The sequence below is a fragment of the Chlamydotis macqueenii genome, chromosome 5 (genome assembly GCF_036417535.1).
Source record: "Chlamydotis macqueenii isolate bChlMac1 chromosome 5, bChlMac1.mat, whole genome shotgun sequence".
In the NCBI taxonomy this organism is placed as follows: Eukaryota; Metazoa; Chordata; class Aves; order Otidiformes; family Otididae; genus Chlamydotis; species Chlamydotis macqueenii.
Window position 1 is genome coordinate 44,321,400 of NC_141560.1, and position 20,742 is coordinate 44,342,141.

Sequence of the window (20,742 nt, forward strand, 5' to 3'; positions counted from 1 at the left end):
TTCCCGTTACATGAATGCAGAGAGTGCAGCTAAACCAGTGCAGACGACTGTGGCTGACCTAATTCCTAACTCCTGCTCCAGGGCATGACATTGGTATGATGTAATGAGGCTACGGCGAAACCACAGAAAGCGTCAGCGTCAGCAGCGTCTCCTTGGGGAACGGGATTCATTCCGAAAGTTAGAGTGAGAAACAAGTTCTGGGTCTCAGGGAAAATGGTAAGAGATGGAAGTAAAAGGTGCGTCAGTACATTTTGGAAAGTGCCTGTATTGGAACCCATATAGCTCCAAACTAGCTCAGCTTGTATAAAAGTTAATCATCTTTGCTCTCTTCTGACCTAGTTTCTTGAACAGATGCAGTTTCTGCACATCAGTCTAAGAACTGAGGGTGTTCTTCACCACTAACAGTCAGGACCCCAGTGCCTGTGGAGCTCTGGGATTACCTAAGGCTCACCAGGAAGACTGTAATGAACCTGTGAGGAGGAGGAAAATGTGTTTAAAAGTCATTCTGTCTCTTAAAACCATTCGGAAGGTAAGTCCTAGAGGAGGCTGCTGTACTTTGGTCTATTCCAACAACTTCCAGAAATTATGTGTAAAACCAGGTTTCCACTGTGCCCATCTTTACACACCGGTAGCCCAAAGAATTTATGATCCAATCAGATTAAAAAAAAAAAAAAGTGTAAAAAGCTCTCGGTAAGCACATTCTGGAAGGCCAGGTCTGCCGCAGCACGCGTGTTTCTGTCCCGGCACGCGCCCCTCGGGAGGCCACCGAGGCACCGCGGGCCCCGGCGGCGGAGTTCGGGCCGCTCCTCCTCGGCCGGGGCCTCCGGGGCGGGGAACCGCGCGGGGCCCGGGCCGGCACGGCGAGCCCCGCTTCCGCCCCGTCCGGCAGGAAGCGCACCGGACGCCAGCCCCCCCCCGCTCCCCGCGGCGACCGGAAGCACGCGGGGCGGCGGATCCCCGCCGGGGCGGCGACGCTGGTGCCGAGGAGGCCGGGACCGACGTGGCCGGCCGGGGGAGGCGGAGCTGAGGGGCCGCCGGGCGGGGCAGGCCCGCGCCGAGCTGCGGCTGGATGGCAGCGGCGGCCCGGGGCACGGCGGCGGCGACGGCGCACGGTAACGACGGCTCGGGGCCCGGGGTCGCGGTGGGACTCGACTCGCTGTCGCGGTGGCGAGGGGTGGGCGGCGGGGGCCGGGTGCGGCGGCGCAGCTCAGCGGCGGGACGGGGTGAGCGGGGCCGGCGGCGGCGGGCAGCGCTGCCCGCAGCGGAGCCGAGTCCGATACCGACGGGGCCCTGCCCGGCTCAGCCGAGCGCGGAGCAAGTTTGGGAAAGACGCGAGGGGCAGCGCCGGGCCGGGCCGGGGAGCTATGCCCCGGCCCAGCGAGACCGCGGGCTCCCCGCCGCCCGCTCCCGGGGCCCTGGCTCCTTCCCCGGGCTCCCGGGACCGGCGTCCCCCGGTCCATCCCGGCTCAGCGAGGCGGGAGCTCAGCCTCTCTGGGACTCAGCGGAGAAAGTTTGGGAAGTCGCTGATGCGGCAGGGAGGTCCTGGCACCGGGGTTGCCCCGCTCCCTGCCTCCCCCGCGGGGACGCGCGGCGCGAGGGGGTGGCCGGGCTCGGCTTCCCGGGCTGGGGCGGGGGGGGGTCTGCGCGGCTACGGTGGCACATGGGCCCGGGGGGGCAACTGAGGTCCTGGTCCGGTAAGGTGCGTGAACAGAGTTAATTACTGTCCCTCCTCCCGCAAATACGCCTCACTTTGCGTTGGTCGGCATTCCAGTAACGGCAAACCCGCGCTGTCTGCCCCATCAGGGCTGCAGCACCGAGCGACTGCTCGGGGGGCGGGGGGGGAGGGGTGTGTCTGCCCGCCCTCGGGCTGCCACGGTGAGGGGGCTGGGGGGTAGGGGGATAGAAATCCCACCTGGCCCCGAGGGTGTGAACGCTGTGACCTGATCCGCAAACTTTCCTCTTTCATCCTGGGTGGGATGGGGAGGGAGTCGGTGTCTCCCGAACGACGGCAGCGCTCGATGTGCGTTTGAGCTGCCTTCCTTGCCAGCTCGTGCGGTTGCCCGGGGTCTGTAAGCTGTGCTGATCTGCAGCACCCCATTGTTCTTAATCCTGGGCATCTCCAGCTTTCAGCTGCGCACGCTGTCATGTGCGTGATTTGCAGAAACGCGAGGCTCTGTGCAAAGCGGGTTTTTAGGAGAGGGATGGAGGAAAGGGGAAGGGTCCCGCCAGACCAGTGCGTTGCCTAAAGAGGGACAGTGACTGAGAGAGAAGGGAGTGCTCGGGGTGAGGGCGGGAGAGTGGAGACCTTTTGTGCCTCTGCCAAGGTCAAGGCTTCCAGGAGGAATTTAAAGCTTTCCACAGGGCTAATGGAGGGAGGTGGCTTGTTGAGAATTTTTTTTTGGCTGGAAATTATGCTTCCTCCTGGAAAAAAAAACTTCTTTTTTTTTTCCATTCCATGCAGTACTCTTTTGCAGCTGTAAAACCAGGCAGCTGGCTTCCAGGGAAAACACTTGTGAAAAAGCCTTTTATTTTTCATTTTTTTTTCCCCCGGCAACATCTAAAACATCATTGTGTGGCAATGAGCAGTTGTGCTAAGACAGAGGTGAAGCTTTGTGGTCTGAAAAGGCAGTGTCTAGGAGGGAAGGAGATGAGTTGCTGCAGAAATTGTCATTGTGTCAATATTTTATTTTCTCTTTTCCAATAGGTTTTTGCTCGTCCGTGTTTTCTCAGGCACTGCCTGCTACAGAGGTGCTCAGTGAGCACTGTGAGGTGGGGGAGGCCCCGGGAGCCTCCCAGGAGGAGGGCAGGAGCTCTTCTCCTGGCTGGGTGGGCAGCCTCCCCGTGCCCCCGCTCAGGGGTGTGTAAATGGCAAATTCTCATTTGTTTGTTCTTCCTGAGCTGGGAAGATCTCCTGGTTATTTCAGTCCTGAGGCTGTTGCAGAAGGAGCTAAGCAAATCGGGCTCCTGAATGCTCGGCTTAGAGACCTGCATGGGACACATGGAGCTCTGGACAGTGCTGCCAGTGGTAATAGTGACCAGGCTGTGGTCCCGCACGACTAGGAGCTGTGATCCCAAATGATGTTGTCATCAAATCTGACGAGTAAATGATGCACTGGCTATTTCTCTCCCATGCATGTTCTTAAATAAGTCATATACCCTTCTTGAGGAAATCACATCTCTATAAACCTTGTTATGCCTCTGCCTCATAGTGACCGCAGACTTCTCTGAGAACCTGCAGGTGTTTTCTCTAGAAATTTCTCAAGACCTTCTCTAGCTGGATTCCTAAAACAGACACTGTTGTCTAAAATTAGGGGTGGGTAAAGACTTCTTCTACCCTCTGCATCTGTAGTGGCAGGGTATTATTTTCTCTCTTGAGCTTTTTTTTCTCTAAGACTACATCTTGACTACTCCTTTTCTTCCTCTTAAATATTTGTCTTAGGTGCAGCTAGTTTGAATTTAGAGACTTTACAAACATTAGGTAAGCTTAATGTCTCATGAGGAGCATGTACTAATGAGAGAGAGTAGCGAAGGGGCTATAGAGATAGAAAGTGCCTTTTTTTTTTTTTTTTTTTTGAGCAAGTGGTTTCGACATGTTAGGAAGAAGCAAATGCTGGGAATATACTCTAAATAATTAGCCGGGCGCAAAGATCAGTTCAGGTATGTCCTGGATGGTGCACCAAGTTCCTCATAGATGTTTTATAAGCATGGAATTTATTGCATGATATAGGGAGATGTTCTTGAGCCACAAGGTAACGACAGTCAGGCAGCACAAGTGTAAAGAAATGTACTGGTTTTCCCTTGTGTGAGTAACAAGAGCAGAAAGACCTGTGGACCACAGACAGTTGACTGACACAGGTGTGAGTTAGTGGAATCAGTTTTTCTACCTCTTTATGCCCATTTTTTGTCCACCACCACCCCTTTTTGGAGGAACCTGGTCCCTTTTGCTGCTGGAAGAAGGACAATGAAGCCAGGTATGCAGCCTGTTTTCAGAGTCCTGGACATGCCCTTTGTTCTGTCTGCCTCTCTCCAGGATTTTGGTTACTTAGTCTCAAAGGCCCTTTCAAGTGTCCCTTGGTGCACATGAGGTCCATGAACGTGGAGAACGAGATGGAAGAAATGGACCCGTTGGATCAGTTGCAGTGATTACTTTTCCAGACTGATTCTCAAAAGCTGTGACGACAGTGTTGCAGAAAGGGCCAGTTTGTGCCGCTTCCCATCACTGCCGAGCTGTGGAGAGCAGTTGTTTTGCTGTGTGTGTTTGTTTCCTCTTCACAGGCATATGATGGCTGTATAAATCCTGATTTTTTTTTCTCTGTTCCTCACAAAAAAAAAAAAAAAAAAGCTGTTATCAGACATTTTATGGGTCTAATCCTGTCATAAAGGAAGAAGACATCTGTCAGATGTGCTCTGGGGTTGGAAGGGGTGCCCGTTCTTTTTAAAGCAGGAAATTCTCTAGCTGCAAGTTGTTCTGCAGCAGCTAGTAAGCAGAGAGAAGTCTGTGGCTGGTGTAACCTACCTGGAGTCCTATCACCTCCCTGCGCAGGGGCCCCTGTGGCTGATGGCTTCAGCCTGTGTGGGTGCTCGGGACAGAAGAAATTCTGTTCAGTTAGGGGGCAGCTAACATTTTAAGAGCTTCCTGTCTTTTTGTGTTGTGGTGGTTTTCACGGAGAAATTCAGGGGATTCTGTTTTGTATTTTTACCATAGTTGTGTGTCTGTTTGCATAGCTGCAGGGGCAGCCTGAATCCCAGTGAGGGGAGCCTGAGGGCCTGGCAGTGTCCCAGGTACGTTGGTGCGGTGGAGCTGGAGAGAGGGCAGCATCTCTGGCCATCAGGCTCTTCTCCCAGTTTTTACTAGTGCTCTGAGCATCAGCCCAGGGCCTTTTCACTTTGGTGCCTAAGTTGAATTGGTGCATGGAGTGCTGTGAGAGATTAAAATGTCCCTTGCTGCCTCCCCCCCTTCCCTATTGTTTTGAAGTGGTTGTGCCAGTAGTGATTTACAGCTGAAAACCAGCCCCCTTTCCTAGGGTCCTGCCAGTAGAACAAGGATCTTACCAGCTTACATCAAATTACAGGTGTAGGACTGGAAGGACTTCAAGAAGGGATCTGGTCTTTGCAATGAAATAGCGAATAGCATCAGATGTTTATTCTTTTTCTCAAAAGAAAAAACAACAGTGCTGGAGATTCTGCATCACAGACAACCTGTTTCAGTTACCACCATTTTGACACTATATAAATTTGTTTCTTCATATCCAGGCTGAATCTTGTTTACCATTTGAGCGGCTGGTACAATGTAGAAGAAGAGTTGAGCACTTTCCCCCTTTCTTGTGACTTTTAATGTATGCAGACTGTTCTGTTCCCTTCAGCGTTATCTTTTTAAGACTAAACACACCCAGATCATTCAGTCTTTTTTTCCAGGTCATGCTTTCTACATTCTAATTTTTGTTTCTTTCCATTGCATTGGCTCTGATTTTTGCGTCTGTTTTATAAAGAAGAGTATGCGAGGCTGTGTGCGGTCCCTTGGCTAAAGTCTCGTGTGTGTGGAGTGGAATGGAATCACTGCTTCTGTGTCACACCTACAGTGTAGCTACTAATGTGTCCCAGAATGTCATTTGTCTACTTTGTGGCAACATAAGCCTGCTGGCTTGGAATTAATTTCTAAGTCAATGTAATGCATATATGCCTTTGATTTTATTTGTTTGTTTGGTTGGGGTTTTTTTTGTGGCACATCGGAGTTACTGTTTGGTCATGTCTGTTTGATTTTTGTTTTCCCTCTTAGTATACTGTTTTGTACTGATCTTTAGCGAGATTGGTGTGGTAGTGTGCCATAGGTAGGTCTAGGGTTCCTGCAGTCAGATCAAAACACTGCAATAAAACATCGCAAAATCCTGAGCCTGTTTGAACTTGCTATATTGAGGGATTTTTTTTCTTGTTACAAAACCCATCACTTTTTTTTTTTTTTTTTAATGGGTCAGTAGAGTTTACACTTGATCAGACGTTATCTTGCTACAAAAAGTGTTAGTGGTTCTTGCACAGCTGTCCAAGCCAAGGCAGTGTCTTCACTGGTTCCTTCTTGCATCCTCCCTGCTCCTTATGTCCGTGGTCACTGTGCTTGGAGCTTCACAGGAGCCACGGGACCCAGTCCTTTAATTTTCTTTTTTGATTGCTCACTGCAACTGGACCTTCCTCCTGCAGTGGTTTAGTTCAGGAAATTGGAAAAGGGCCAGCCTTAAAAAAAAAAAAAAGGTTTTATTGCTAGTTTGTTCTGACCCTGCTCAGTCACTGAGTCAGAAGTGAGCATGGGGAGGGAATGCTTTGTGAGGGGGTGGGGAACAAGGGCCAACACCGTCCTTTTCAGCTGCAGTGAGCCCTTAGATTGGTTCCAATACCCTGAATTTTGTCTTGATAATTTCAAGCCCCTTTCTGTCTGGCAGTTACTTAATGCTTTGCTATCTTTATCACTTTCTTATCTTATAGGTAACTGCAAACTGATCATTTAACTTGATCAAGAATCTTTCAGAGGATTGAAGTTACTGGTCTGTAACTTAAGTCTTCTCCCACCTTTTTTTTTTCTTTTTATAAAGGTAGGTGAGGCATGATGCTTCTCCAGCCTTCTGTGGCCTTCCCATATTCCTGTAAATTTTCAAAGATGGTCACTAACGCTTCACAGGTTACTTTGGTTTCTTACATGCTTTCAGGTGAATGCTGTTATTCCCTCTCAATCTACAGCTATTTTGTGAACATTTGTTAAGCCATTCTTTTCTAACCTACTCTTTTCTCCGATTTCCAAATTAATTTTGCTTGTCACATTTCACTTTTTCATCTAGAGACTGAAGGAGCATTTGCACTCCAGCCTTTGCATCATTTGCTTTCCTTTCCTGTTTGCCAATAAGAGCATAATTATCTTTATTTTCCCCTTCTAACATGCCTGCTTCTCTCCAGTTTTCTTGTGACTGAAGAGTTTTTAGTCACAGCTGTGCTGATTTTGACTAAGAGACCATCTAACCCAGTATCCTTCTAGGAAAGAATAAAAATAGGACATGTCTATATGGTATTTTCCAACTACTCTTCCAACCTCCAACTCCTTTCAGATAAGGGGATTTCCTGAATCTAATATGAGCTGTCTAACCCTAAACAATCAATAGATTTGTCTTTCTAGTACCTGTCCTGTCTTTTGTTGAATCCATGTAAAATTTTCCATTGTTTTTGGAGAAGTACTACCACACAAGTTACCATCTGATGAAGAGTCACATTTGTTTGTTTTGAAGCTGACCCTCACTGGCTTCATGTGATTGCTGTTAGCACTTCTGTCTGAAGAGATGGTGAATAATCTACCCCTGTTCACCATCTTTACACCACTCATGATTTTACAGACCTCTGTCGTGTTGCCCATCTTGCATCCTAATTTGTTACATGGATGCCGTTCCACGGCAGAGAAGATTTATCTGGGTAGCATCTCTGGTCAATAATCTTTCTCTGAAACCTCGGGACACTGAAGGGCAAGGACAAGGATACTTGGAGTCCTTGTCCAGCCCACCTGAGGAGAGATGCTGAAATCCAGACTCTTTCACAAGATGTCCCATGTGCAGTTTCATACACCCAATGATAAACAGCCTCTCTGTCTTTCAGTGCTCTGTTGAAATCAGGAAAAATTTCAGGTGTTCCTTGTGGGGATACATACCTGTGCTAAGATGCTGAAGGAGGGGATGGTGTGACTGAGGCCTTTCCTCCGAGGTGGTGGGAGGAAGTCTTGGACATGCTCTCAGAACTGTTCTCCACTGCTTTTTTCAGAGATCAGCCAGCCTGGCTGAGACCACTTAGCGATGACAAAACAAAAGCTTCTGCTTGATGGGACACTCTCCTTGTTTCTGATCGTGGCCTGTGAAGCTCAGCAGCTCCCAAGAAGTCATGTTGCTGCTAGTTCTGGTCCACTATGTGAGAAGGAAGCAGAGTCCTGGGGAAACCTTTTCAGCAGCGAGCGGCTGGATGCCTGGATCTGTTCCCTCATCGGTTCATTGATGGTGGGGCTGAGTGGGGTTTTCCCCTTGCTGGTGATCCCATTTGAGACAGGAGCCGCGCTGCGGTCAGAAGGTGAGTCTCTACCTGCATTAGCCTTTCTGAAGCCAAAAGTCCTGGGTTGTGACTGAATGGCACACTGATGAACAGGACCTTGTCACAGAAATTCTGTCCTCTCAAATAGACAGTCCATTTCCAGTGCTTTAGTCCATACCTGCTGGTTTGATATGGAGTCCTTGAACAAATGCAAGCCCTGGATGGAGCTTGTACAGACTATTGTTTGTTTCGCACCGTGCTTTGTCCAGGACCTTCCCACACATTGCTCTCACAGCCAAGTGGTGCAAAGGCTTTTTTTGCACTCCAGCTATTTGTTTGGTGCTCTCTCCTTTGAAATCTTGCTTTGGAGATGCTTCCAATTTAGGCCTCTTTGTGCAAAATCCTAGCTGGAGATGTTTTGGCTCCTGGCTGAGTTGTGATCAGTTTTTGTTTCTTTTTTTTTATTTAGCTGGATCACATCGTTTGAAGCAGTTGTTGAGTTTTGCAATTGGTGGACTACTGGGGAACGTATTTCTGCACCTGCTTCCTGAAGCCTGGGCCTACACATGCAGTGCAACGACAGGTATGAAAGCCTTATGTCCCTAGAAGCGCTCCATGCTATGCCTACTGCTACATACTGTGAGTCCGTTCTGTCTTGAAAACACAAGACCAGCCAGGCTTGGTCAGCCCAACAGCTGGTCTAGGCTGGTATTCTCTTTCAAACAGTTTGTAAAAGCAAATGCCTAGGGAGGTATATAAGAACAATAAAAACACATGAACTACTTAATCTTTGTACTCTGCAGTCTTTCAGAGATTTTGAGATTGGAGGCTTCCTGAATTGGCCACGGTTTCTTTATGTTTGGTAACTTGCAATGGATTTCTTGTCTGTCAACTTTTCCTATCTTGCTTTGAACTCCTGTAAATCTCTGTTGATTTTCCTTAGTCCTCCCTGTAAGGAAAGGGAATGCTTCTTTAACCTAATGGGAAGCTATGAATGTGTGTGTGGTCTGGTACATGAACATATGCACCATCTCAGGTGGACATTCTGCCCCATCAGATGCATCTTGCCTATAAATCTGTCCCAATAGCAGTGTTACTCCTAGAGTCTCTTTCTTGGGACTAACTGGGGCCCCTCTGCTGGGTATTTTGATCTATGGGAGCCCAAATGGGTTGCTCTCTCAGTTTTTGCTCAAGGAGAAGTCATGGAAAATTGTCCATAGAGCCATGACTCAGACAGGGTGGCAGGCAAGGGGAGAAAAAGGAAATGCAGGTGACAGAAACCTGTATTCGCCAGCAATCTAAACACTGGTCAGGTTGGGATAGAGCTTGTGGTGTCAGTGTATCTCCTTCACCCCTCAGACAGCCAGAGCTGTTGAAGCCTGTGATTGTATCTCTCTGCTTCAGCAAACTGATAGCATAGAAGGCAAGTGCTGCTCCCTCTGACCTGTTGAGAAACCAATGAATCATTTCCCTGCTGAAAATGCCAGAGAGGGAAAAGGATGCCCTGGGTTTCCCAGACTTCCTTGCACCTATGTCCTGGGATTTCAGATCTGCTGGGCCTTTGGTCCTCCTCTTCTTCATGGCTCTAGCACTGCTAGCAAAACCTGCTGTCCTTTTTTCCCCGTTCCACAGCGGTTCCTAAATGACTCTGACTTCCTGCTCTAGTTTGTTTCTGCCAGACTGTCCTGAAGCATAAAGGTTTCCTTGACCCATTACAAAGTCATTCTGCTCTTCCACTGCAATGCAATCTCCATTTCTGCAGCCAGGCTGAATGGATCATTATCTCGCAAGGTTGCCTGTAATTGAAAAGAAAGTTTATAGCTTTGGGCTTAATAACTTGCCTAGGTGTGGCAGAAAGGGGAAGGTGAGTCTGTAGCTCCATTAATGGCAGATTTCATGTCAGGGCTTGCTGCTTAGTAGATACAGCTGCAGGATTTTTGTTGATGTAAATGTCACTTGCCTCTGGAGCTCAGGGGAATTCCCAGTGTTGTCAGGAATATTCTGGATTGCCGTATTGAAGCAAAAGGGGTGGGGGCTCTTACTCTGAGTATCCTGAGATGAGGATATCTGTTAGATCAAGAATGAGCAAGTTAAACTTATTTGCTTTGAGATACATTTCTCCTTATTCCTCACAGGAAGTGTTTCCTTTGTCATTTCTTGGTTGTTTTTGTTTTTGTTTTTGTCTTGGAACTGCTCCTTAAACTGTGGGGCAGGCATGGATTCACATGTGGGAAACACCGTGCATTTGATAGTGACATGAAGATTTCTCTCTTGTCCCTCAGGAGAAGGGCAGAGCTTTCAGCAGCAGAAGCTTCTGGGTCTCTGGGTGATCATTGGTTTCCTGACCTTCCTGGTGCTAGAGAAGATCTTCCTAGAGAAAGAAGAGAAGGCGTGTGCTGGTGTGGTAAGTTAGCAGCCAGAGGGGAGGGAGTGCTGTTATGTTTGGAAAGCTGTACTAAACACCTCATCTGCCCTATCTGACAGGCTCAGCAAATGATCCTGGAGCTGTGAGTAGCTTGTCAATGCCCTTCATGACCTTTTTGCCACTTCTTTGACACTGGGCTCTAGAAGAAGGTGTTTAATCTCCAGGCTTTGGTTTTGTGGTTTTAGCTCAGATTTCTCACCTCTGGGCTGGTTTTGTTCTTGATGTGGTATGTGTAGAAGAGAGCTCCCCTCTTACGGTGACTGGTAACTGGAGCACTCTGCAGATGAGACTTTTGCTCAAGTAAGCTTTGAGGGATGACAGCTCACTGATGCATGTTCCACTGAGCTGTCATGACTCACTCCCCTTCTGGGTCCTCAGTTGGGACAAAGACGAGCCTTCTCTCCCTGCCCAGTCTTCTTGGTTATGGCCTAGACCATACCTTGTGTTTGCTTGGGTAACTTTGTGTAGCAGAAGGGGTTTATGATTGGCCAGGTAATACTAAGTGATGGTTCAGAGGAGGGTCACCCAGCTGCAAAGAGGCAGTGTAGACAGAGGTATGAGAAGGTAATTCCAAGATAGAGGAGAGCAGCTAGTCTTCAGACATCTGCACAACTCCTAGCAGCAACTCCTAAAGACTGTTCAGTCCTTGCAGTATCATGACTTTTGAGAGAAACTGCAGGTCAGGCACTGCGTAAGAGCAATTAGGTGTTACTTCGACTCAACATGAGACTTTAAAGCCTGAAAGGAATGTAATCTTCTAATTTATAGTGAAGCTGAAGTCTGAGATGAGCATTTTGTTGTTATAAGCTGACAATTGCAGCTATAGAATAATTCTCTAGACTTAGTTGTTCTGATTCATTGGGGACAGCAAGATACTCTTTTTTGCCCCATCCCCTGCCCAGACAGAGTTGTGTTTCTCTGGGAAGCAGCTGCCAGCAGAAGTGGCAGGCCCAGTCCCTCGTCTTTCCAGTAGAACTTGGCTCATGCCAAGGGGGTGTGACTGCAAGTCCTCCTCTTTCTTTCTACTTTCCTTATCTTGGTGATTGGGGAAGTCTTGTTGTCTCAGTACAAATGTCACAATGCTCTCTGAAATCTGTCTCTTTCTGGCAGTTGTCCTTATTAAACTAGGGTACCAAAGCTGCTGATTTGCATTGTAAGGACGAAAGGATTAAGTGTGAAGACTGGATTTCTGACTCTGATTCATGCTCATTCATCACTGACAAAAAGGCAGTGACAAGTTGTTTTCCACTAATTTAGAGCTGTGATTCCAAACCACCAGCTGGAAAGATTCCCAATGGAAGTGGCTACCCCCTGCCAAAGGTGACAGGCCAATCCCAAAGAGCAGGAACACATTCAACTCAGTGTAATGGCTCGTCTCTCCAGTCTTGTCCAACAGACAACAGAATCAAGGTAAGAGACCCACAAACTGACTTTCACATCTTATCTTTACGGGGCATATATTTTAAAATTCAGCAGGAGAGTGAGTTGTCTCTGGAAAGAACTGTTTGAGTGAGTTGTGCTTAATTTTGCTCTGTCAAAGTGTCTGTCCAGGTCACAGCAGGGAGGACATAGTGGACTTGGAGAGAAACTGTGCTGCAGCTTATGGAAAAGAGGCAGAGTCACTAATGTGAAGGCACTAGTGTGATGATGTGTGTTTTGGCTGAATCCTAAGACCAAAGTACAGTACTGTCACATTTTGTTACTCTATATCTTATAGTCATTATGTCTTTCTTTGCCTAAATTTTTGTGCCATGATTTCTCAATTCTTTAGTGCCTGCACTGTACTGATTGTGAGCTGCACGTTTCCTTTTAAGGCAGCTCTTGGAAGCATTCTGACAGTTGAAGCTATCCGCTGTAAAAGTTCAGTCTCTCAGATGAGCAGTATACCTGCTGTCAAAAAGGGCTTCTTGTTCACTTCTGCTTCCAGACCTGTATTTGCCATCACTTCATTTGCACTGGACCTCATGTAACCCCACAGTGAGCCTATTCAGGGAACTAAACAGGCAAAGAATTAACTTTTCTTTCTTTCTTTTTTTTTTTTTCTTCCCCTCTGCACCCTGCCCCCCTAGTTTATTTCTCTCCTAACTTAATTTCTAGAATCAGCTTGACATGTTGACAGGCAGCCTGTAATGCTGAGATAAAGGAGATCAGCAAGCTCATAGCCTTGGAGGTGGAGGAGGGAAAAGGAGTACTGTACCATTGGGCAGTGGCTAACCTTTAGATTGGCTATGCTTTCAGTTTTATATTACTATCTTTGGACTGCGGAAACCCCTGTCTGGGTGAACATTACAAGCAAGAGAGCAAAGGACCACTTTGGTGAAGGAGGACCTATAATTTGAGTTTGAAAGCCCATAGAAATGTGCGAGATTGTAGGAGAGTAACTATGAACACAGTGTGGCTGCATGAACTAGCCCAAACCTGCATATGTGGTCAGTCAGAGGCTCTCCAGTCTTTCTATTTTAAATTTGTTTTGCTGTAACTTTATAGCTCTTACTAAACAATGTGAAAGATATGCTGAGGTCACTGAATATTTTTGGTATCTGTCACATTCATGTAGTATGTACAGAACGCTGTACGAACTGCAAAGTGCCGCATTGGTGTTTCTAGAGGTGACAGTGGTGAAGAAACCAGCATTACTGGGTTATGAAACATTGTGCCATTATTTTAGAAAGCTTTATATAAGGAACTTTGGACTTAGAAGATGTTTAGTCTACCACTGATTTCAAGTAGAAATGAAACACTGATTGGGGACACAGTTGCTCAGGGCCTGGTCCTAATGTAAAAAATAATAATGTATTCATGCTAATTGATATGATCTTATGGAAGATAAATTCTTATCAACAAGACATTTTTTCCCTGCCTTTTATTGGTCATAACATTGTTTGATAAAGGTAATTACACTGGCAAATGTATATAAAACATAACTTTCTCCCACATTCTGATAAAACTAGTACTGCACTAAATCAACTTTGTTAATACTAGCTGTATTAAAAATCAGTTATTCTATATTATCAACAGGGACTGGATTAATGAGGCCTCCCCCTCAAATCTGTTCACTGGTGACTTATGATTTTTCTAAGTGATTGTTTATATAAACAGGATATGTTCACATCTGTAGATCACAGAATCCTAGAATGGTTAGGGTTGGAAGGGACCTTTAAAGGTCATCTAGTCCAACCCCCCTGCAAGGAGCAGGGACATCTCCAACCAGATCAGGTCACTCAGAGCCCCGTCCAACCTGGCCTTGAATGTTTCCAGGGACGGGGCATCCACCACCTCTCTGGGCAACCTGTTCCAGTGTTCCACCACCCTCATGGTAAAAATGTCTTTCCTTATATCAAGTCTGAATCTGCCTCCCTCTATTTTAAAGCCATGACCTTTCGTCCTCTCACAACAGGCCCTGCTAAAGAGTTTCTCCCTGTCTTTCTTAGAAGCCCCCTTTAGGTACTGGAAGACCACTGTAAGATACTGCTGTATTACTTAAATGGCACATTGTGGCTGTGTGAGGTCAGTGATATCAGCTAAACTAACTTCATCAAAAGAGCTGAATTTTTAACATGTTTTGATCATGTAAATATTAAGGAATAGATTAAGAAAGAATGCAGATCATATTTACAAGATAGGGACAGTTTTTAGGAAGTCAATGCCTTGGAAAAAGGTATGAGAATCACAGTAGAAGATTGTTTGAATACATTCTTCCATTGTGATGCTACAGCCAGGAGGATGGGTGAGTAGGAAATAATGTGTAAGAGAAGAGGAAAATGTTCTTCTTTCTATATAGCAGTAATGAAAAAGCTGTCTGCCTTTTTCCAGTAGTGTTCTTCATAGTATCCAAAATAGTACTGATAATTTGTAAAGGGGTCAGAAAAGAGCTGAGATAATTATTTTAGGTTTGCAGTATGTGGTAAGAAGTGGTTTTCTTTAATCTTTAGCTCTGTAGACAAGACAGAACAGGGATGACTTAAAGTATACAAATGCCCATGTAAGAGGCACGGCTGAATTTGAATAGTTAAAGCCATTCCAAACAGTAGCAGACTAGAAATCAAGGACAACTCTGTAACTGAGAGTAACTTGCCAGTGCCCCGACTTACCTTAGAGATGTCGTAGATCCTTTGTCTCTTGTGGGCTTTAAGCTGTGATTTAGGCTGCTCTCTACAAAGTATGCTATAGCTTAAACAATGAACTTCGTGCAGAAATTGAATGGGATTCTTTCGATTGTGTTACGTAGAAGGTCTAGACAACCATGGAGAGCCCTTCTAGCTTTAAAATCCTAACAAACACATCTGTTCAGTCTTATAGACTGTTGTCAATATGCATGAAATAGAAGCTAATGAGTTAACGTGTGTAGTTTTAACTTTCTACTTTCTGAGCATATAATCTGAATATTTTAATAGTCTTTCTGGTAGGGGGGAAATTGCCAAAACTACCAAGATATTCCCGCGTTGTTAGCCTGTTTCTTTAGGCAACGATGTAAGCAGTCATTCCATCTGTCTGTCCATCTGTTCTGCCCTTCATTTTCAATAACTCTTGAACCCGTAATTAATTTTACTCGAGTTCAAGAGAGGATAGAAGTCTTGAGGGTAATCAAATTTCTGCAAGTTCCATAAAAATCAGCGTGGCGGTAGAGGAGGAGTGCAAACTAAGGCTGTGTTGAAAAACCCTGGCCAAACTTAGATGCTGCATGGTGTTTGAGAGGTCTGCCTGGCTGGCAGTCAGCAGGTGAGTCCCACTGCCCTTGCCTGGGGGGGAAGTGGCTGTCATGCAGTGCAGAGTGGGGAGGGGACATGCAGGGAAACCGCATTGCTGGAAGTGAGCAAAGTAGGTGCTTAAAAAGAAAAGAGAAAGCCACAGCAAGCCAGACTTCCTTGGTTTCTACTATTCACTCGGTAACTCCTCTTTTTTTCAGAAAACAAAAAAGGGAAAGATACTATTTAAACAAAGTCACCCTTCAGGGCTTAACAGTACAGTAGGCTGTCATCAGACGTCCTTTGTCCATGTATATTAGAACTTCTGCTCTTCAGCTGCTGCTGCAATAATTTGAAAACTGCAGGTGGAAGGCTTCCTTTGCACCCAAACATAGATCAGTTCTGTCCTGCATTGCAGCCTTTGTTCCCTCAAGAAGTGAAAACGTTGTAGCTTATTCTTTCTTTTTCCCTGTGGCACATGAGGTCCTTGCTGATTTGTAGAAGTATGTTTTATTGCACTGTGATATTAATTCTGAAGCATGAACATAAACACTTCATCTGGCTGTGCTCTTTATGAGCAACGAGAACATCCTATTAGGAATTCACAGAATGTAAATGTCAGAGGCTCATAACTGTCAAATCAACCCAATTTATTTCTGAGCACTCCAAGGCTTTGCTTCATTCAGTGACAGCTTTTGCTCAAGCCACTGACAAGAAAAAGTCATAATGTTTTAATCATGAAGTCTATTTTTTCCCTATACAGTGCTACGGGAAAGCATTTTTGTGTAAAACTTATGCAAATAATTATTACTAGCCTATGGGGAAAATGCAATCACATAAAATCCCAGCATGAAAAGGAGAAATTTTAAACAGTCATATTTGTCTGGAAATGAGGAATGAGAAGTAAAACTGCTGTGTTTATGGGTCTCCTTGCATGCATCCCTTTCTGTTCCCCTTTTTACAAAAACATGCAGGGAGGTACTTCTGCATCCATTATGAAGATGCTACTTAGATTATTACTTAAACGTGATCTGTAGTTAGAATTTGCTTAATTGTTTATTTTCATATTTAATCATGAATGTACTTTTAAAAGTTTAGAAACTGTAGGGATGTCCTGGGATAGTGCAGTAGAAGTGCCCTGCAGAAAGGTGATGGTTTGGAGAGGGAGACTTGACAGAAAGGCCCACCTGAGCTGTGGCGTAGAGATGACAGGAAGAAAAGATGCTGCAAGCATCTTTTTTCTATCAAGAGTTTGATAGAAAGAGGGAAGAGCAGAAGACCAAGAAGAGCTCATGAAACCCATCAGCACTTGTGTTTTGCCAGGTGAACTTTGGCACCTGATGCTGGGGTAAAGTAAGAGGTTAATACCTCACAGTTTCTAGACAGTCTCCCCTCTCAGCTCGCTGGATGCTGCCCTGTACCTGCAGTGAATGTGCGCCAGCTTAGTTCTGGCAGTCCAGAGTCAGCCTGATGTATTGACTGACATCTGGTTTGATAATAATTTAAACTGCAATGCTGTATAGTGAACTGCAGTATCTCAGGACCTCCATGCAGTAGTTTTTGTTAAATCTGGTGGAAAAGAACCCCAAAACCTGTAAGCAAGAGAGCTGGGGTGGTACTTTCATAAATCACTTTAGGTCAGTTCACTCAGAATTTGTCTGGAGATGATCATCATTTGCATGATAGGGAAGTCTAATATGGAGATGGACTTGTGAGGAAGGAAGGTGCTTATAATTTTTAGAAATCTGTTTATATGCAAATGCATATACATGTTATCCAGCCTTCTAGTAGGTGGTTTTTTTGGTGACTGTCATCACTATCTTCTCTTTTTATTCTTTGTTAAGGGAAAGTGAACCCACAAGCACAAGCTTTTTTAGTACAATGCTTGAAGATTTGTTTAGTTATAAAAAGCAATGTCAGCAGCATTTGTTCTGTTACATTGTTCTTGCCAACTTTTGAAGAGATGTTTAACAGTTGGATATTAAAGTACACGACTAGAAAAAAAGGTCAGGGCATACCTGAAACCAGTCGTCTGTGTAAATTGGTCAGTGTTATCTAAAATTAGTTTCATTTAGAATCAGATATATTCTTGCATTTTGGCTTTCTTCTTTTTCCTTTCTCTTTTTCTGTTTCTAGAGCTCTTTGTCATTTGCATAAGCTGATTATCCTAATCTTCAGAATATGCTTGCCTACCCTAAAACCTAGTTTACTCTAAAACTGAACGTAATATTTCATTTGTACTTGTGCATTGACATAGTTTAAGGTCTTAATGAAAAGGGATATGTCCTGACCTTTCCCATCTGACCATGACTCTGTATAACCTGTGTCTAAGCCATGTGCTTTCTTTTATCTTGTTATGTCTCTTCCTTTATCACAGACCTTTCCTTCTCTTTGCAGATTAGTGGATACCTCAATCTGTTGGCCAACACCATTGATAACTTCACACATGGCCTGGCAGTAGCAGCCAGCTTCCTGGTCAGCAGAAAGGTAAGGTTTCTGTCACCAGCTGTGTACTGAACTGGAGAGACCTGTTCTCAAGTCTGATGCAATGTGCCAAAAAAACCCAAAGATGTCAGGAGTTCCCTCCTGTTTTCTGGAAGTTCCTGAGAAAATGGAGACTACAATAAAAAGCAACCCTATCCTAACCCTCTAATGCAGAGCTTCTTCAAACCTGGGACACGTTAGTCATTTGTACTGGCAGTAGGGGAAGGGTTAGCTCATCTACCCTTTCTTGAATAGCTCTTAACTCTGAGTAACAAGTCTTAACTTGGAGAAAGGGGCCTTGACGTGCTGATGAAAGTCTCATCTCTCAGAGCAGGGACTGTTTCCTAATCACCATCTCTCCTCTGCTACAGGTTGGGTTCCTAACCACCATGGCCATTCTCCTGCACGAAATCCCACATGAGGTGAGAGGGCTTTGTATTCTGCTGTCATTAGGGATTACAAGGGTGCTTCATCTACTAAGAAGTCGTCTGGGTGTGGTTAACATTTTCTTGTCCCTTTGAAAGCTGCTCCCTCTGGGAGACTGGCAGCATGGAAAACTAGAAACAGTCTTGAAGCACTGATCTTGTTATGGATGGCCTTTGTGACTGAGAATACTCATATTTGTTAACTGTCAACTCTTGTGTTTTTTAGGTTGGAGACTTTGCAATCCTGCTTCGAGCTGGCTTTGACCGCTGGAGCGCAGCCAAGATGCAGCTTTCCACAGCTCTGGGGGGGATTCTAGGAGCCTGCTTTGCAATATGTGCTCAGTCACCAAAAGGAGCAGGTAAGGGTCCCTGGGACCTCTGTAGGAATAGGAGAGGGGACCTTTTGTCTCCATGTGTGTATCTTCTTTCCCTTCTCTGTCTATTCCATGACTTTGCCTCAGTAATAACAAAAAGCTTTCTGTATTCATGCAGGGGAAACCGTAGCCTGGATCCTCCCTTTCACTTCTGGAGGATTTCTATATATTGCCTTGGTAAATGTTGTGCCTGATCTTCTGGAGGAAAAGAATCCTTGGTAAGTGCTCCCTCCTGTTCTGCTGCAGAACCCCATGCCTGTTCTGGGACCACATGAATGGCAGCTTTCCAAATTGCATGGGCAAGGCTGGAATCTAGATAGACTGCTGTGCTAGCTATTGCGTTTATGGGACTACAAAGACCCTATGAAACATGAAAACCTTCAACTGGGTCATTCCCAAAGATTGTGCTAGCGCAGTATGTGGCATGAGCAGCTAGATAGAGCAGGTTGCTCAGAAACATGTCCAGTAAGGTGACCCATTCCCCAGTCTGTCTTGTCAGCTTCTGACATGTACTGGTTTAGGGACTGTCTGAACCAGGGCCCTGTAGAGGGGTGTGTGTCTGGTAACCACATGTGAATCTATCCTTCCCATGCTTCTCTCATCCCTTTTTGACCGTATCCATTCCTTCAGGCTTCTGTGATCTCCTTTTGGCAGCAAGTTTGCATAGTTTGACTGCACTGTGTTAAATGATCCTTCTTATTACTTATTTTTTAGCCTCTTGCTTATTAATTTTGATTAGATGCCGCTGTGTTGCTATCTGAGTAGAAAATGATAGTTTTCTTCTCTTTATCATTCAGCATTTCATCATCTGTTACTGTGTCCCACCTCAGTCATCTCTCTTTTACACTAGTGCATATATATTCTGGTATATTTGGCCTCCCCTCATCTGTATTATTCTAGTTTCCTGAGCTGTACCGCAGTAAAGGCTGTCTCAGATCTGCTGGCAGAGCTACCCCTGAATGTTCCCTCCTATTTCAGTCGTAATGAGACAGGTGACTTCAGTAGGTTAAGTAAGAGGCCGTGGCTCAGCTAGTTCATTTTGACTGAAACAGTTAAGGAAGTGCTTGAAACAGCTCCACAATTGTACCTGAGGAGGCAGGAACCTCTGGTGGAGAAATGTTTATGACCAGCTGGGAGCTTGCTTTTGGGTTGGTAACTTCTTGTACTGGCAGAACTGTTGGCTGAGTATGCAGAGGTGGTAGGTGCATAGTCGCTTCAATCCAGCAAAAACCTCAGATGGTGCTAAAAGAGCAGCCAAGTTAATCAGCTTTTCTTTTATTATTTTTTTTTTTTCTTTTTTTCTCTCATAAGTGTAGTTAGCTGGATGAGGTCCCTAAAGTATCTGTGAACATGCTGCACAAGTGCTGGCTGTCTTGTGAGAGAAAGGACAGGAATATATATCCGGGTAGCTGCATGACCGAGTCATTTAAAATTGATTTTGAAACCTGAAGTTGGGCCTTGCGGCTGAGTGGAACAAACACCTGTCGGTTTACAGACAACTTCTTCCCCTGGGCTGCTGGAGAAGGGTCTTCTCAGCTGTGTTGGTGGCTTCATACAGCTGTGGTGTTCTCCTTGTGGTAAATTTGGAAGGGCAAAGAACCAACCATTTGTGAGCCTCTACACTGCTGCCTGTTGGGATTGGTCTGTGGCTCCTCCTAATTTTGCTGTTTCTTTCCCAGGAACTCCCTGCAGCAAATTCTGCTCCTGTGTACGGGCATTACAGTCATGGTGCTACTCTCGCTCACAACTGAGTGACCTCTGCGCAGACCTCATGACACCTCCCAGAGCCACCGCAGTGACTCTGAGCTGTTACAAAGCAATAAGGAACACTAATGTTACTTCCCATGTGTGTGCGTGCAGATCTGGCTGCTAGTATGAGAAGCAGGTGAGAAAGAGGTCTGGGTGTGCTGGACTTTGTTCCCTGGCTCTCCTATCCCTGTTCTGCTAAAATCCACACATCAGGGCTTCGTCTTTTTTTTTTTTTTTTTTTTTTTGGGGGCTTTTTTTTATGGAGCAAAAGATACAGTGAGCAGAAATGAACTGAACACCTGCTCCACAGCGAATGGACAATGTTTCATTTGGTTCATTCTGATGGAACTGCACCTCCCAAGCTCTTGTGTGAAGACAACTGAAGCAATTCCTGTAGCTGATGAAGAGGAAGGACTTTTCCTATCACTCTTAAGGGCTGGAGGCAGAACAGGAATGGCAAAGCAACAATAAACTAACAGCTTTAGCCAGAACTCCCTACCTGTGAGAAGTTACGGTGCTATGAGATAGAGGGGAGAGGACCCTTTCCAACT

At 45.6% G+C, this 20,742-nt stretch overlaps 1 protein-coding gene across 3 annotated transcripts; it reads left to right on the forward strand.

Annotated features, from left to right (window-relative positions):
• Nucleotides 1–1,042: 1,042 nt before the first annotated feature.
• SLC39A13 (solute carrier family 39 member 13) lies at nt 1,043–20,280 on the forward strand. 3 transcript variants are annotated; one of them, XM_086749286.1, is made up of 11 exons: nt 1,065–1,112; nt 6,475–6,581; nt 7,789–8,088; nt 8,519–8,632; nt 10,332–10,453; nt 11,732–11,884; nt 17,557–17,646; nt 18,015–18,065; nt 18,295–18,427; nt 18,561–18,660; nt 20,122–20,280. In XM_086749286.1, the coding sequence occupies exons 3-11, from the start codon at nt 7,821–7,823 to the stop codon at nt 20,195–20,197; spliced, it is 1,107 nt and encodes a 368-aa protein (XP_086605412.1). In that variant the 5' UTR covers nt 1,065–1,112; nt 6,475–6,581; nt 7,789–7,820; the 3' UTR covers nt 20,198–20,280. The 3 variants fall into 3 exon arrangements, with proteins under 3 accessions (XP_086605413.1, XP_086605411.1, XP_086605412.1); XM_086749287.1 differs by lacking the exon at nt 6,475–6,581 and having other exon boundaries at nt 1,043–1,112; nt 19,759–20,280; XM_086749285.1 differs by lacking the exon at nt 6,475–6,581 and having other exon boundaries at nt 1,043–1,112.
• The last annotated feature ends 462 nt before the right edge of the window (nt 20,281–20,742 follow it).